The 14,243-nt window shown below is 36.9% G+C and overlaps 1 protein-coding gene across 2 annotated transcripts; it reads left to right on the forward strand.

Annotated features, from left to right (window-relative positions):
- Positions 1 to 1,034: 1,034 nt before the first annotated feature.
- On the forward strand, positions 1,035 to 13,976 carry RIOX2 (ribosomal oxygenase 2). 2 transcript variants are annotated; one of them, XM_070943729.1, is made up of 11 exons: positions 1,035 to 1,102; positions 2,727 to 2,857; positions 3,949 to 4,381; positions 5,816 to 5,935; positions 7,880 to 8,008; positions 8,388 to 8,491; positions 9,635 to 9,737; positions 10,269 to 10,434; positions 10,889 to 10,977; positions 11,379 to 11,483; positions 13,432 to 13,976. In XM_070943729.1, the coding sequence occupies exons 3-11, from the start codon at positions 3,953 to 3,955 to the stop codon at positions 13,591 to 13,593; spliced, it is 1,407 nt and encodes a 468-aa protein (XP_070799830.1). In that variant the 5' UTR covers positions 1,035 to 1,102; positions 2,727 to 2,857; positions 3,949 to 3,952; the 3' UTR covers positions 13,594 to 13,976. The 2 variants fall into 2 exon arrangements, with proteins under 2 accessions (XP_070799830.1, XP_070799832.1); XM_070943731.1 differs by having other exon boundaries at positions 1,038 to 1,107.
- Positions 13,977 to 14,243: the final 267 nt, after the last annotated feature.

Here is a 14,243-nt window from a genome sequence, read left to right on the forward strand (position 1 = left end):
GTGAAAATAATTTATTTAGCTGTCTTTTTTTTCTTATTTCTGTACTTTTTCTTTATTCACTTTCATATTTGTCTTTTAGCTATGTAAAAACCTTTAATAAAAAGTTATATTAAATTTTTTTTAATATAACTCTCATAGCCTCTGCACACTAGAAAATCAATCTTCCTGAATGCGCCTTCCCCCTTGTCTTTGCTTGTCAGAAGGTCACAAAAGGTGACCTCTGGACCATGCAACCGTCATAAATTTGAACCAGTTGCCAAAGCATCTGAATTTTGATCACAGGATGCTGCAATGGTCCTAAATGTGAAAAAGTCATGTCCCTTTTTTCAGTGCTGTTGTAACTTCAAACAGTCACTAAGTGAACCGTTGTAAGGCGAGAGCTACCTGTATCTTTTTGAAGAGAGCTTTTTTTTTTTTGTCAGCCAACCACGGGGAAAAAAAAGAATTGCCATTCCATTTTCCGGGACATTTTTTGACTACTGGCAAGCCGGTGGTTCTATCCAATACTATCCAATTCTGTACTGTCCAGAACAGCGAAGGACAGGTCTATTTAAAAGGATTTAAAAGCAGACATGCCACAAGTGCATGTTGTCTAAGCCAGTGGTCACCAACCAGTGGTCCGTGGACCACTGGTGGTCCATGAGAAAATTTTGGTGGCCTGCAGAAACATTTTCTGCATTTTTTATATTGCACTAAACTAAATACTATTTATCTTTTTAAAAAATTCATATCAGTGGTCCGCGGGATTTAAAATTATGAATTTAGTGGTCCCTGAAATCCGAAAGGTTGGTGACCCCTGGTCTAAACCAAGGAGGGCTTGCGTCAAGACAACATGCTCAAGCCGGTGAACTTCTGAAAGCGACTCAGCTGTCAAGGCCACAGAAAACCGCGAAAAGGCGGCGCTCGTGTCGTTTGTCAGGAAAGCTGTTGCCCCGCCTGGTCTATTTGATAGGCGGGCAAAAGCAACAAGTCCGGTTCAATAAGGTAGGCTGCCGCGTCCACGCCTCCTCCTTCTCCTCCTCCTTCCGAGCAGCGGCCTTTGCTTGTCCCTGCAGCCCACGTGGCTTTGGCGGCGCCCTTCCAGAGCCGAATTTCTAAGCAGGTCAGGTCTGTACGAAGTGCGCGCGAAAAGACCAGAAGCGGGTGCTGCTATTTTTGCCCCGCTTCCCGAAAAAGAAGCTGGCGCTTCTTTGTCCATTCCCGCTTGAGGGTGGGGTGGGATCCGGTCCCTTCTTGCCTACCTTTCCCCCGGCGAAGGCTGCCAGACCTTGTTGCCGTTTCCGTGCTTCTTTGCCGGGTTCAGGCTTTCCTCTTGAAATGGGCATTGGGAGTGGGAGCTTTTTTTTCCGGAGCGCCCGTGATTTTGAGGGAGGTGGGAAGCTACGAGGCTTGCAATCCAAATTGGGCACGGGGAGAGGCCTACCAAGTGGCATGGAAATCTGTTCTTCCTGGTAAACGTCGGGACAGATTGTAGGAAGGAAAATACACCTTTTGCTGGTTCGGAAGAAGGGGAGCGAAAGGGACCTGTGCATGCAGAATGAAGTCTGTTCTGGGGGGCTTGGCCCTTTGCAGATTTTAGGAGTAATGGAGCCTGTTGAATATGAAAACGTGTTTTCCCCAAGTAAAGATCTTCCAGACTGTAGTATCCACCTACCCCCATCTTTTGGGGTATACACTATTTATAAGGAATAATTTGTATTTCTGTTAAAAGCAATCCAATGCTGTGATTAAGGATAAGCCTAGGTGTTGTTTTCGTTAATACTCAACTCCAGTCTCTTCTCCATGAGTTTGTGACCAACATGCTCTCTTGATTGAAAATGCAACAAGTTCCTGCATCAGAAAATAAAATATACACCCACCCACAGCCACACCCCTTTACGGGGATAACAGAAAAAAAAAGTTCTGATACCATTTCAAAATAGCATATAGGGTCAGGCAAGATGATCAACAAGGTGGGGGCGGGAGAGGAAAGCCATAGGTAAACATCCTCTTCCTTTTTTTTTCATACTTATTGATCATCTTGCCTGAGCTACATGCTATTTTGAAATGATATCAGAACAATTTTTTTTCTTATTCCCATAAAGAGGTGTGATTGTATATGTGTGTACTTTTTTGATGCATGAACTTGTTCCATTTTCAATCAAGACAGCGTGCTTGTCACAAACTCATGGAGAACAGATTGGATTTAAGTATTAACTAAAGCAACACCTAGGCTTATGTGGACTGGATGCAGCTGCAGTGAGCCTGTCTTTCTTTACTACTGGATTAAGCCATAGTCATTTCTTGAACCATCATAAAGCAACACTGGAATTTGATCCCAATTGCCAAACTCTGCTCTGCTTCTGTTGCATCTGGGAGTCATTGCTGGATGCTGATTTTCTGATCTATACAAGTGACATAATTGGTTTTCTGGTTTTACTGCTGGGTCTCCTCAGGATTGTCACCAACCATCTAGAGTCCTCATCCTGCATTCCCTATGGCATCTTCTACTGTGAAATAAACAGATTGGAAAAGAGGGCAGCAAAAGCCCAGAAGGAAGGATACAGCCTCTGCCATAATTATGCAACTAATAAGGACCTGAACACTGGGGCTATAGAAACTGTATAGCTGTTGGGAACCACATATTTTTCAGAGGGATTTGTGAAAAGATGGTTGAAACTGATAAATACAGGGAACTTGTAAATAATGAACAATAACTGAGTTTATATTTCTTTGTTATTTTCCAGACCTTGCAATAAGGAAAAGGATTCATTTATTTACGTAAACTATATAGCCTCCCATCTTACAACTAACTCTGGGTGACTTCCAATGGAAAATTGTTGCATCTAGAGTTAACACGCCAGGGTTGCCATTTCAGGTACTCTTAATACAAAATTACGTTGATGTATTCTGCTTTCTTCCTGAAATTAAACAGCAGGGGTTCTGCTGTTTTCTCTGATGCCTCGTTTATACAAACATTCCAATTCTTTGGTTTCTGTTCAGGTAGACTTGTAGGCCAAATGAAAAATACTGGCTATTACATATAAAGTCCTTTATTACATGGTTTTGTGCTGTATTAAGGACCATTGCTCTGAGAATGATTTTGCTGACCCTATTAGGTAATCTTGAGAGAGCCTGTTCAAGGTCCTATCCACTGGGATAAGTGAGGGAGTTGTGGGCACAAAAGGCCTTCTCTGTGCTAGCTGAAGGGTTGGGAAGTGTCCCTGGCACTTTCTCAAGGCTCTCGAGACAATTTTAATCAAGTGGGCTTTTGAAGCTTTGTGTTACTGCCCTGTTTATTCTTTTATATGCTCAAAAGCATCTGTTCTCTGTGATTGTATTTTGTGATATTTTCTGCATTTAAAGAAATGTTTCTATACACTTCCTTTGGTGGTGGGAGCAGTGTAATAATGATGATGGTGATAAAAAAATTAATACATGTTGTTCTGCAAGCTTTTTTTGTCTGTGAAGAATCATTCCAAAGAAATACATTTCATAGGGTGACCTGTCATCACTTCTGTTAATACTTCGGATAACATAAATTTAGATTAGTTGGGGATTTTGCAAAATTGGGATTTCTGGTGATAAGTGAATTGGTGTGACCTTATGTGAATAAAACTTAAGATTTCTTGGAGGGACTAACTGGTTTTTACAGATGTTGATATCATGTTCTAAACTTTATAATTTGGGTTTAAACGTTATAAGCCCCTTTGGGAGTTCACATTAAAAGAACAACAAGGTATATAAAAAGAAGTTGAACAGGACCCAACTTCTTGAAATTGAATCTAGCAGTGCCGGGTATGCTTCCTGATCCTAAGCAATTTTGCACAGAAATAAAATCCACTGGTTTCAGTACATCATGCTACGTCATCCCTTCTACATGGAAAATCAAATTAGAATGTACTTGTTGGATGTGTTTTGATGAAATATGTATAAAATCAGGTGTTTGTTTCTTCGTTTCTTGTATAGCATCATGCCCAAGAAAGGAGGAAGACGAGCTAGAATAGAGAAGGAACCAGATTTGCCAAGCAAGCAAGCAAAAACAGAAGCAGTCAGTCCTTTGCTTTGGAAATATGACAATCCAGAGAGCTTATTTGAAAGTTTGATTGCTCCTATCAAAGAAGATGAATTTTTTAGAGAATATTGGGAACAGAAGCCACTGTTGATTCAGAGAGATGACTCCTCCATGGCATCGTATTATCAGTCTCTCTTTCAGTTAACTGACTTGAAAGACCTAGTCAAACTGGGTTTGTATTATGGAAAAGACATCAATATATGTAGATGTATGAATGGCAAAAAACTTATTTTTAATAAAGATGGAAAAGTAACCTACGCACAATTGAAGAAAGATTTTGATCAGAAAAAGGCTACAATACAGTTTCACCAGCCACAGAGATTTAAGGTAAATAAAGAACAATTGTTTGCATTTTGTGGCTGCTTTTGTGCTTCTCAACTTTGACTCAGAACTAATGAATTTAGAAAGAAAACCATTGCATGATGTGTGCCTGCTCTTTGCTTTAGGTTAATGTTTTTAAACAAACAAAAAAATACCACAGATTACTTTTCTATTTAGCATTAGTTTTTACTTTTATTTTTAGTTTTTCTGTTTTATATTTTTTAAATATATTTATTTATAAAATTTATAGGCCGCCATCTTACCTCAAGGTAACTCTGGGCGGCTACATAGTTACTACAGACATGTATTGCTGAGACTATCATTTCACATTACAGGTAGTCCTTGGGTTATGATGTCAACTGGAACCCAGATTGCTGTTTCTGTAAAGTGCAACATTATATGAATTTATCACTTAATGACAATGATCCCAGCAGTCCTAGTTGCCTTCATAACCCCAAGACACATGGATTGTTAAGTAGCAGGAGTCCTATGTAAGGATCATGAGGATGCCATGGGTGGTGGGAGAGTCCCTGGGAGGCACAATATAGGAGGCTATTGCTTGGCACCAACTTGGGGTTAGAGGAAAGAGACTACAACACCATGCGGGCACAGGGTATCAGTTTTGCAGGAAATTGTGAATTTTCAGTAACTAAAATGCAGTGATAAAACTAACAATTTTTATGAATGAGAACCTATTTGAGTTTTGGGATTGGTTAAATATAAATTCAAAATTATAGCCTCTATATAAAGCTTTAATTCGTTTCTAGTAAGCTGAAGTAGCTATGATATCATTGTTTCAATTCTTGGAAATCACCATGTAACACAGTGTGGAGTAATCTCTATGTTACCCAGCCAGTTACATTTTCCCTTCTTATTCCAAAGGCATTCAACAATCTATAGCTATTACCTGATTTTGTTGGAATTATCTGCTGTTGAACTTTTTCTCACAAGTAATCTTGTCATACACAGATCTTAGATTTTCTTCAAATATGCTGATAACTCCAGTTGCTTCTTCATAGCCTTCTAATGATGAGGATAACATAATTGTATTAGGACTTTCATTTTTTAAACCACTCTTACTTGCTGTTCCTTGTTTGCTTTCTACTCAAATGGAGTTAGATTGACCAAGTCTTGGCAGGATACATTTAAATGTCAGAAGAGTTTTGTAATGCTAGGATCCTGAAAATGACCTACACAGAAGTTTGCTAAAGAAGATAAAGTTTACTATTTTTGCTTTAGTTTTTGCTTGTTTGAACATTGATTTGTCTCAGTATTAGTAAGCTTTATTTAGACTTCCTTTTCCTGAGAATACACAATTTTTGTCTTATGCACATCTTACCATATTTGGAATAGTAGAATGCAATACTGATATCAATACAGATATGACAAAAGATAGATGATTTTCCATTATTAAAGTTATTTCTTTTGTATTAAAATAAGGATGAGCTCTGGAGGATACAAGAAAAACTGGAATGTTACTTTGGCTCATTGGTTGGATCTAATGTTTACATCACTCCTCCTGGATCCCAAGGCCTACCTCCACACTATGATGATGTTGAGGTAAATAAACCCTTATTTGTCTGTACATTTTCTGCTCACAAGTATTTTCAAGAACAGAAATTTTAGGAGAGTTGTCACATATGCTATGGACTGAAAAATATGGAAGTTGTATTGTAGTAAATTGGATAATCATGATAAAAACCTATAATAGATTTTGAGCGTATGTCTACAAGCACATTTTGCTTTAAATGAAAAATTCTTGCTAGCTCTATTAAAATTGTTTGTGTATGTGGAATTTGGCTGCCATAAATGTGTATTCTTTAGAAAAACTAGATATACAGTGGGGCAAAAAAGTATTTAGTCAGCCACCAATTGTGCAAGTTCTCCCACTTAAAAAGATGAGAGAGGCCTGTAATTGTCATCATAGGTAGACCTCAACTATGAGAGACAAAATGAGAAAACAAATCCAGACAATCACATTGTCTGATTTGGAAAAAAATTATTTGCAAATTATGGTGGAAAATAAGTATTTGGTCACCTACAAACAAGCAAGATTTCTGGCTCTCACAGACCTGTAACTTCTTCTTTAAGAGGTTTCTTTGTCTTCCACTCATTACCTGTATTAATGGCACCTGTTTGAACTTGTTATCAGTATGAAAGACACCTGTCCACAACCTCAAACAGTCACACTCCAAACTCCACTATGGTGAAGACCAAAGAGCTGTCGAAGGACACCAGAAACAAAATTGTAGACCTGCACTAGGCTGGGAAGACTGAATCTGCAATAGGCAAGCAGCTTGGTGTGAAGAAATCAACTGTGGGAGCAATAATTAGAAAATGGAAGACATACAAGATCACTGATAATCTCCCTCGATCTGGGGCTCCACACAAGATCTCATCCCGTGGGGTCAAAATGATCACAAGAACGGTGAGCAAAAATCCCAGAACCACACGGGAGGACCTAGTAAATGACCTGCAGAGAGCTGGGACCAACGTAACAAAGGCTACCATCAGTAATACACTACGCCGCCAGGGACTCGGATCCTGCAGTGCCAGACGTGTCCCCCTGCTTAAGCCATTACATGTCCGGGCCCATCTGAAGTTTGCTAGAGAGCATTTGGATGATCCAGAAGAGGATTGGGAGAATGTCATATGGTCAGATGAAACCAAAGTAGAACTGTTTGGTAGAAACACAACTCCTTGTGTTTGGAGGAGAGAGAATGCTGAGTTGCATCCAAAGTGGATATATACCTACACATACCTACTGTGAAGCATGGGGGTGGCAACATCATGCTTTGGAGCTGTTTCTCTGCAAAGGGACCAGGATGACTGATCCGTGTACAGGAAAGAATGAATGGGGCCATGTATCATGAGATTTTGAGTTCAAACCTCCTTCCATCAGCAAGGGCATTGAAGATGAAATGTGGCTGGGTCTTTCAGCATGACTATGATCCCAAACACACCGCCCGGGCAACGAAGGAGTAGCTTCGTAAGAAGCATTTCAAGGTCCTGGAGTGGCCTAGCCAATCTCCAGATCTCAACCCCATAGAAAACCTTTGGAGGGAGTTGAAAGTCTGTGTTGCCCAGCGACAGCCCCAAAACATCACTGCTCTAGAGGAGATCTGCATGGAGGAATGGGCCAACATACCAGCAACAGTGTGTGCCAACCTTGTGAAGACTTACAGAAAACGTTTGACCTCTGTCATTGCCAACAAAGAATATATAAAAAAGTATTGAGATGAACTTTTGATATTGACCAAATACTTATTTTCTACCATAATTTGCAAATAAATTCTTTCCAAATCAGACAATGTGATTGTCTGGATTTGTTTTCTCATTTTGTCTCTCATAGTTGAGGTCTACCAATGATGACAATTATAGGCCTCTCTCATCTTTTTAAGTGGGAGAACTTGCACAATTGGTGGCTGACTAAATACTTTTTTGCCCCACTGTAAGTACAATTTGCTGTAGATGTTCTGATACGTGTTGACATGGTACTCCTAGGTATTTATCTTACAACTTGAAGGAGAGAAACACTGGCGACTCTACCGCCCAACTGTACATCTAGCTCAAGAATACAATGTTGAACCTGAAGAGAGAATTGGAACGCCAACTCATGATTTCATATTAAAGGTAGTATATGCAAACTCTCTTTTTATTCTTAAACCATAAAGGCGGTTTAGACTTAATTTAAGGTTTTCAGAATATATTTATGCTCACGTAACAGCATATCCCATTACTGTTCTTTTTCCTTTCCCTGCCACATCTGCTCAGAGGATTTCCTAATTTCAAACATAAATTGAAAAAGCATGTAAAAGGAAAAAGAATCTGTTCTGTATGCCCAATATAATTAAGATGTAGTATTTGAAATCTGCTTTTATTCCAATGCAGTTGTGCATGAAATGAGAGCCTGTGTCACTTTTGTTATTGACTGTAGGTAGGCAAACATAGCAATTTAGGCATAAGCGTTTATAGTTCCTATTATAACTATCATGCTTGCATTTCCTTTCAGCCAGGAGACATGTTGTATTTTCCAAGAGGAACAATTCATCAAGCTGACACTCCTCTTGGAATATCTCATTCTACTCATATTACCATTAGCACATATCAGAACAAGTAAGCACCTTGTATTATATTTCTAGTTTAATTTGGTTAATGATTTTACTGTAAATCGATAGTTGTTGGCACATTAATATTTCAGTCATACCAGAAAAGTTTAAAAACAAAATTTGGTATGTTTTGCTGTTATGTGCAGAGATTGCTCTATTATGTTTGGGTTTGTGTATACCTAGCAGCACAGGAAATATCATTCAGGTGATAGGAAGAATGGATTCAGCTGAGCATCAATGTATCTTAGAAACTAGTGCCCCCATGGTCAGTGAAGAAATGGAAGCTGAAAAGTGATTGGTTGTTTCAGTAAGATTGCAGCCTGAAAAGTACCTCCAAATTATTGATGAAGTAACTTTTGGAATGGACTTCAAAGTCCCTCAGATTGAATATTTCTGAAAAATCTATGGGGAGACATCAGACATATAGTATAGGCAAGAACACTTAAGAACATTTATTAACTCTGTTTTTTTCTTGGGTCTTTCCTTGCTTTTCATGTTCAGTTATTGTGAGACCTGCATAATAACTTTCATGAAATATTTTGTAGGCTATTATGTACATTGGAAAATTAATTTTTACTGGGATTTGAGCACTTCACCACTTTCTCTTTAGGGTCCCCTTAAAGATCTCTTTGAAATTGCAATTAATAGAAAGTTATTCAGCCTACCTCTTATGGAAGGAGACCGAACCAAGTTTTTAAGAAATCACAGGGATGTTTTAACATTTTAGAATCACTTACAATACTTTGCATTTGACAAACTGCCATGAAAGGTGTCATAAAATAGTTTCAGGGGGAAGTTGAATGTGCACAAAGCACTCATTTCATGGAAAACATGGAATCTAAAAGACATGAAGGTGCTCAAGACCTTGAGTACAAGGTAGATGTGGATCTCGGACAGTGCTGTGAGCCACAGGTTTGGTATCATTCCTTCTCTAAAACATGGTATCTGATACAGCCCAAGCACACTGGTAAAACTGAGTCCTCACTGATGTCAGTGGGACTTCTCTGAAAATCTGAATGTATGGTATGAGTTTCTGACCTTTGCTATTTTGGCCAGTTTATGTACATTTTATCCTCAATAAGAAACATTTCTGTAGATTGTTAATATCTTATTTATTCTTAATAACTTTAATTTGTTTTGTGCATGCCAGCTCTTGGAGAGATTACTTACTGGACATGGTTCCTGGACTTCTTTTAGATATAGCAAAAGAAGATGCCGAGTTTCGAAAGAACATTCCAAGGCAATTGTTAATGGTAAAGCTGCGAGGCGAAAGGAAAAATAATTTGTCTGCTTCCAGAAGCAAATTTTGTAGCCACAGTGTTAATTGTAAAGTAATTCCTATTAATCACCACTAAGAGTTCCATGATGCTATTTTTGTCAGAACTGTGAGCCTTAGCTCTTGGCAAAAGATCTTACAAATGTTTTTATTTTTAAATACCTTTATGTGAAAACAGTATGTCCTCCACATTTCTAATGTGATATTTTTCATGCTGCTTTGTCAGTTTATGGTAGGATCATAGAACAATTATGTTCCGGATATATTTCTTACAAAAATTTAAAACTTAAAAATACATAATCTAAAACTGAATCTGAAATGTACATTTACATTTTTTAAAATAACAAATATTGTGTTCTTGGATATATGTAACTGACTCTTTCTTGTTCTACATCAGTTACTAATATAAAGCATTCACAAATCTCCTTTATCATTACATGAATGGTCTCTGTAATAATTAAGTTCTCATTTCAGGTTGTTAGCAAGTTATTCTTGACTTTTTGTTTAGAAAATGGATTTATCGGATTCATCCAAGCAGTTAAATAGTTTGCTGAAACGCCTTGAAGGCCATTTGGAAAACGGGAGGAAACTGAGATCATCTTATATGAAAAAAGATTTTATTACGAGCAGATTACCTCCGTTTAGTGGAACTAATTTGGATTTTCTCACGCCAGGTGACATTTAAATTCTCTATGGATATATTTTGCAAAAAATAAGGGGACAACTTTTATTGTAATGTTAATTACAAAGTATTTAAAAACTAATCACATGGAAGTAGCTTGCAAAAATTCATACTTAAAGAGACAACACAGTTACTACATTAAAAAAAAAATCCATGTTTCAATTTATATTAAGGGGGTTTGCGAAAGATTGCATTAGCAGCCTCTTGAGTCTGCACTACTCATCCAGGCCAGACCTGAAGAAGCCATTATCAGTCTTTGTAGCAGCTGCAGCTGCTTTTTTTTTTTTTTTTTTTTTTAATTTGATTTATATGTCGCCCTTCTCTGGAGACTCAGGGCGGTTTACAATGCGTTAAGCAATAGACTTCTTAGTTTGAATGTGACAAGTAGTTAATGTTGCCTAATAGCATTTCTCTTCCAAATAATGTGGATGTTCTTTCTTTTTTAGATGGAACACTACCAAAAGTAGACAGCACAATCAGGTTAAGATTTAAAGACTACACAACAATTACAACAGAATTAGAACAAGATCTTCTGGTGAGTACAGAGGAGGAAGGCTCACAGAAACATGTTTTTCCATGAGGCCACCTCTATGGTCAACATGCTATTCTTAGCGTGCATAGTTGTGTCCAAGATCATCTAATTGAGCTGTGTAATTGTATTATAGTAATAGTGTTGCTCTGTTCCATAAATAGAATGTGCTAGTATTTAAGAAGGTTAAAAAGCTATACAGTGTAAACTTGACATGAGCCGAGGTCAAAAATCACATTAAATTTGTAAAAAAAAAATACTGAGCATAATTTAAATATCTCCATAAATAATAAATGAAAGTTAGTTATCCACCCAGCCATGAAGAGAAGTAATGATTGTATAAAAATGTGTTTAAATTGTACACTAGCTGGCTAATGTATAAAAACATATTTCTTATGGTTTTTCAGAATGATTCAGTCAAAGAAATGGTTTTTGTTTATCACTGTTTAAAGAATAAAAGGCAGATCCATATGATGGGGGATGAGAATATGAACGAGGAAGAAATAGCAGAGGTTGGTTTTATTTCTGTTTAGCAGATTTTATCGTCCTACAGTCCGTATTTTATTATTTTTAAATCCTAAATATTTTCTCAAATGGCATTGTTGTCTATATTTTCTTCCCTGCAGTTGTCAGGAGTACAGTTAGTCCTCGATTTATAACCACAATTGAAACCAGAATTTTTGTTGCTAAACAAGATGCTTATTAAATGAGTCATGCCCAATTTTATGAGTTTTTCTTCCACGGTTGTTAAGCAAATCATTACATTTGTTAAGTGAATGCAGTTGTCAAATGATTCCAGTTTCCCCCATTGACTCTGCTTGTCAGTAGATGGCTAGTAAGGTTGCAAATGGTAATCATGTGACCCTGGGACAATGCAATTGTCATAAATATATGCCCATTGCCAAGCACCTGCATTTGGATCATGGGACTGTGAGGATGCTATGATGGTTGTAAGTGTGAGTTTCAGCTATAAGTCACTTTTTTCTGTGCCCTTGTCTCTTTGAACAGTTGATAAATGAATAGTTCTAAGTCGAGGACTAACTGTACATATGTCTTTTTACATATAGAATATAGTTCATTTTACTTCATTTTTGAAATTGCTTGGATTCCTCTTCACCCATAATTTTTGTAGATAAGTGTAATCCATAGATGCACCTGTAAATTACATGTGAATATATGTTCTCAGGAAGAAATCTTTTGTTTATATATTTTGATTTATAAGACCACCCCTCTTGCCAGAGTGACTGTGGGAGGCAAAGAAAATTTATAATTGGAAGACTAAAAATAACTATAAAGCACTATATATAACCAGAGAGAAAAAAGAGATGACTGCCAATGATAGAAACCACAAAGCAATGACAAATCACCCTAGCCTCATAAGGTCTTGCCTTCTGTGCCTGGTTAAACAACCAAGCTTTCAATGTTTTTGGAAGGCCAGCAAACTTGGGACCAATCTAATCTCAGGGAGTTCCAGAGGGTGAGTGCCATGACCAGAAAAAGCACACAAGATGGTGTACCATTAATTGACTTCCCTACCTTTTATTTAGAGCATGAGAACAGAAATAATAACACTCTATTTTAGGCTCAAATATTTAGGGGTATGGTTTTGTTTATACATTGATGTTTATGTATATATCAATGTATGCTGATTAACTTACATACTATAGCAATTTTCATTTGATTGGAAAACTTTATTGTCAAATTCCTGATCACCAGTGAATTATTTTCAGAAGCCTTGGTCAGTCATATTTTTGGAGGCTAATTTTTTTTCTTAATTGAAATGGGAAAAACCATATGCTACCCAATCTTCTTTGGTATAAGGAGCAAACATAATAAATGAAACCATAATAAAGTTCGGAAGATTATTAGTTTGTGTAAGTAATTTCAGTTGGGAAAAAAATGTTCTGTCTCTTCAATTAATTGCTAAAACCACAAAAAAACCCAAATTACAGGAAAACAATTTCTCATAAACATGCTATTATATCATAATTTTGTCTTAAACTCAGCAAATATGTTGCACATTTTCTCATTTAAAATAGTTTTCTAGAATTATATCAAATCTATGATTGCATACTATTCTAAACCATAATGTGGTTTGATTTTGATTTGGTATGTTATATGGATCTTGTCCTTGTAGCTTGATTTATGGCTTAATGCAGTTTGTAATCCCAATGTCTTCAAACTGTTATTTAGAAAATTGTGATTTAATGTGCTCCGTATGGACAACATATATCATATAGTTCTCCTCTACTTGTGTGACATCTTGATACATAACATTTGGGTTCCTACAATTATAATCAGTATGAGCCTTAGCCAACTGAAACACTAATTATATATAACATACATAATAACTATGCATAGTTATTATTAGGCCAGAGTATGTATTGTTCTGTAAATTAATTTATATGTAACTAATGTTTAATTTTACTTGATTTTTAACAAGTATTTTTCTTCTTTAAGAAGGCACATGGATTACGATTTCCTCTCTCTCACATGGATGCACTGAAACAAATATGGAGCTGTGATACTGTTTGCGTTAAGGACCTTAATCTTGGTTCAGAAGCAGAAAAAGAGAACTTAGTGATATCATTGTGGACTGAATGCCTTGTTGAAGTAATCTAAAGATAGATTCTTATGGTTAACAACCTTATATATTTTGGATTTGTGTAGAGGAGTCTACTATGAACGTAAATCACAATGAATAAGGACTTGATAATCAGGCAAAGCATATTACATAGAAATTAAATCCTAGGCATTTAGTAAGATTGTGAAACATCTGATTCTTTTCAAGATGCCTGAAAGTTATGAATTTAGACATACGAATCTTAAATATGAGCAGGACTCTGATTTCTTAATGTGCAAAATAAGAACACATTGGAGATGCTAAATATAGTTGGGGTCAGTGATGAGTTTATACAGAAAGTTGTTTGTGTTAAATTTGCTTCCTTAAAGTGTCATCTGATATTGGTGTGTTCTTTGAATGAAGCCAAGACATTTCTAATGAACATCTTGCAGTTAAATAAATTTCTTCCAATTAAGAAAATTCTACAGTTTGTTTAGCATCCTGTTTTGTGTCCATGAATATCAGAAGCAGCATGTTGTTGTCTCTGTAAGCTCATGAGCAGGAGAGTGAAAATTATGAGTTTCTTTTCTTTCTTAACCCAGGTACCAATGTGGAAATACGTGGAGTGTGCTTGATTGCTTTTTCATTGGGTGGAAGCCTTTTCACAATATTCTGTCTGCAATTTTGAATCTGTACATATATTTTAGTC

This window comes from Pituophis catenifer, unplaced genomic scaffold (assembly GCF_029215685.1).
Source record: "Pituophis catenifer annectens isolate HBS135680 unplaced genomic scaffold, rPitCat1.0.hap2 SCAF_4, whole genome shotgun sequence".
Lineage (NCBI taxonomy): Eukaryota > Metazoa > Chordata > Lepidosauria > Squamata > Colubridae > Pituophis > Pituophis catenifer.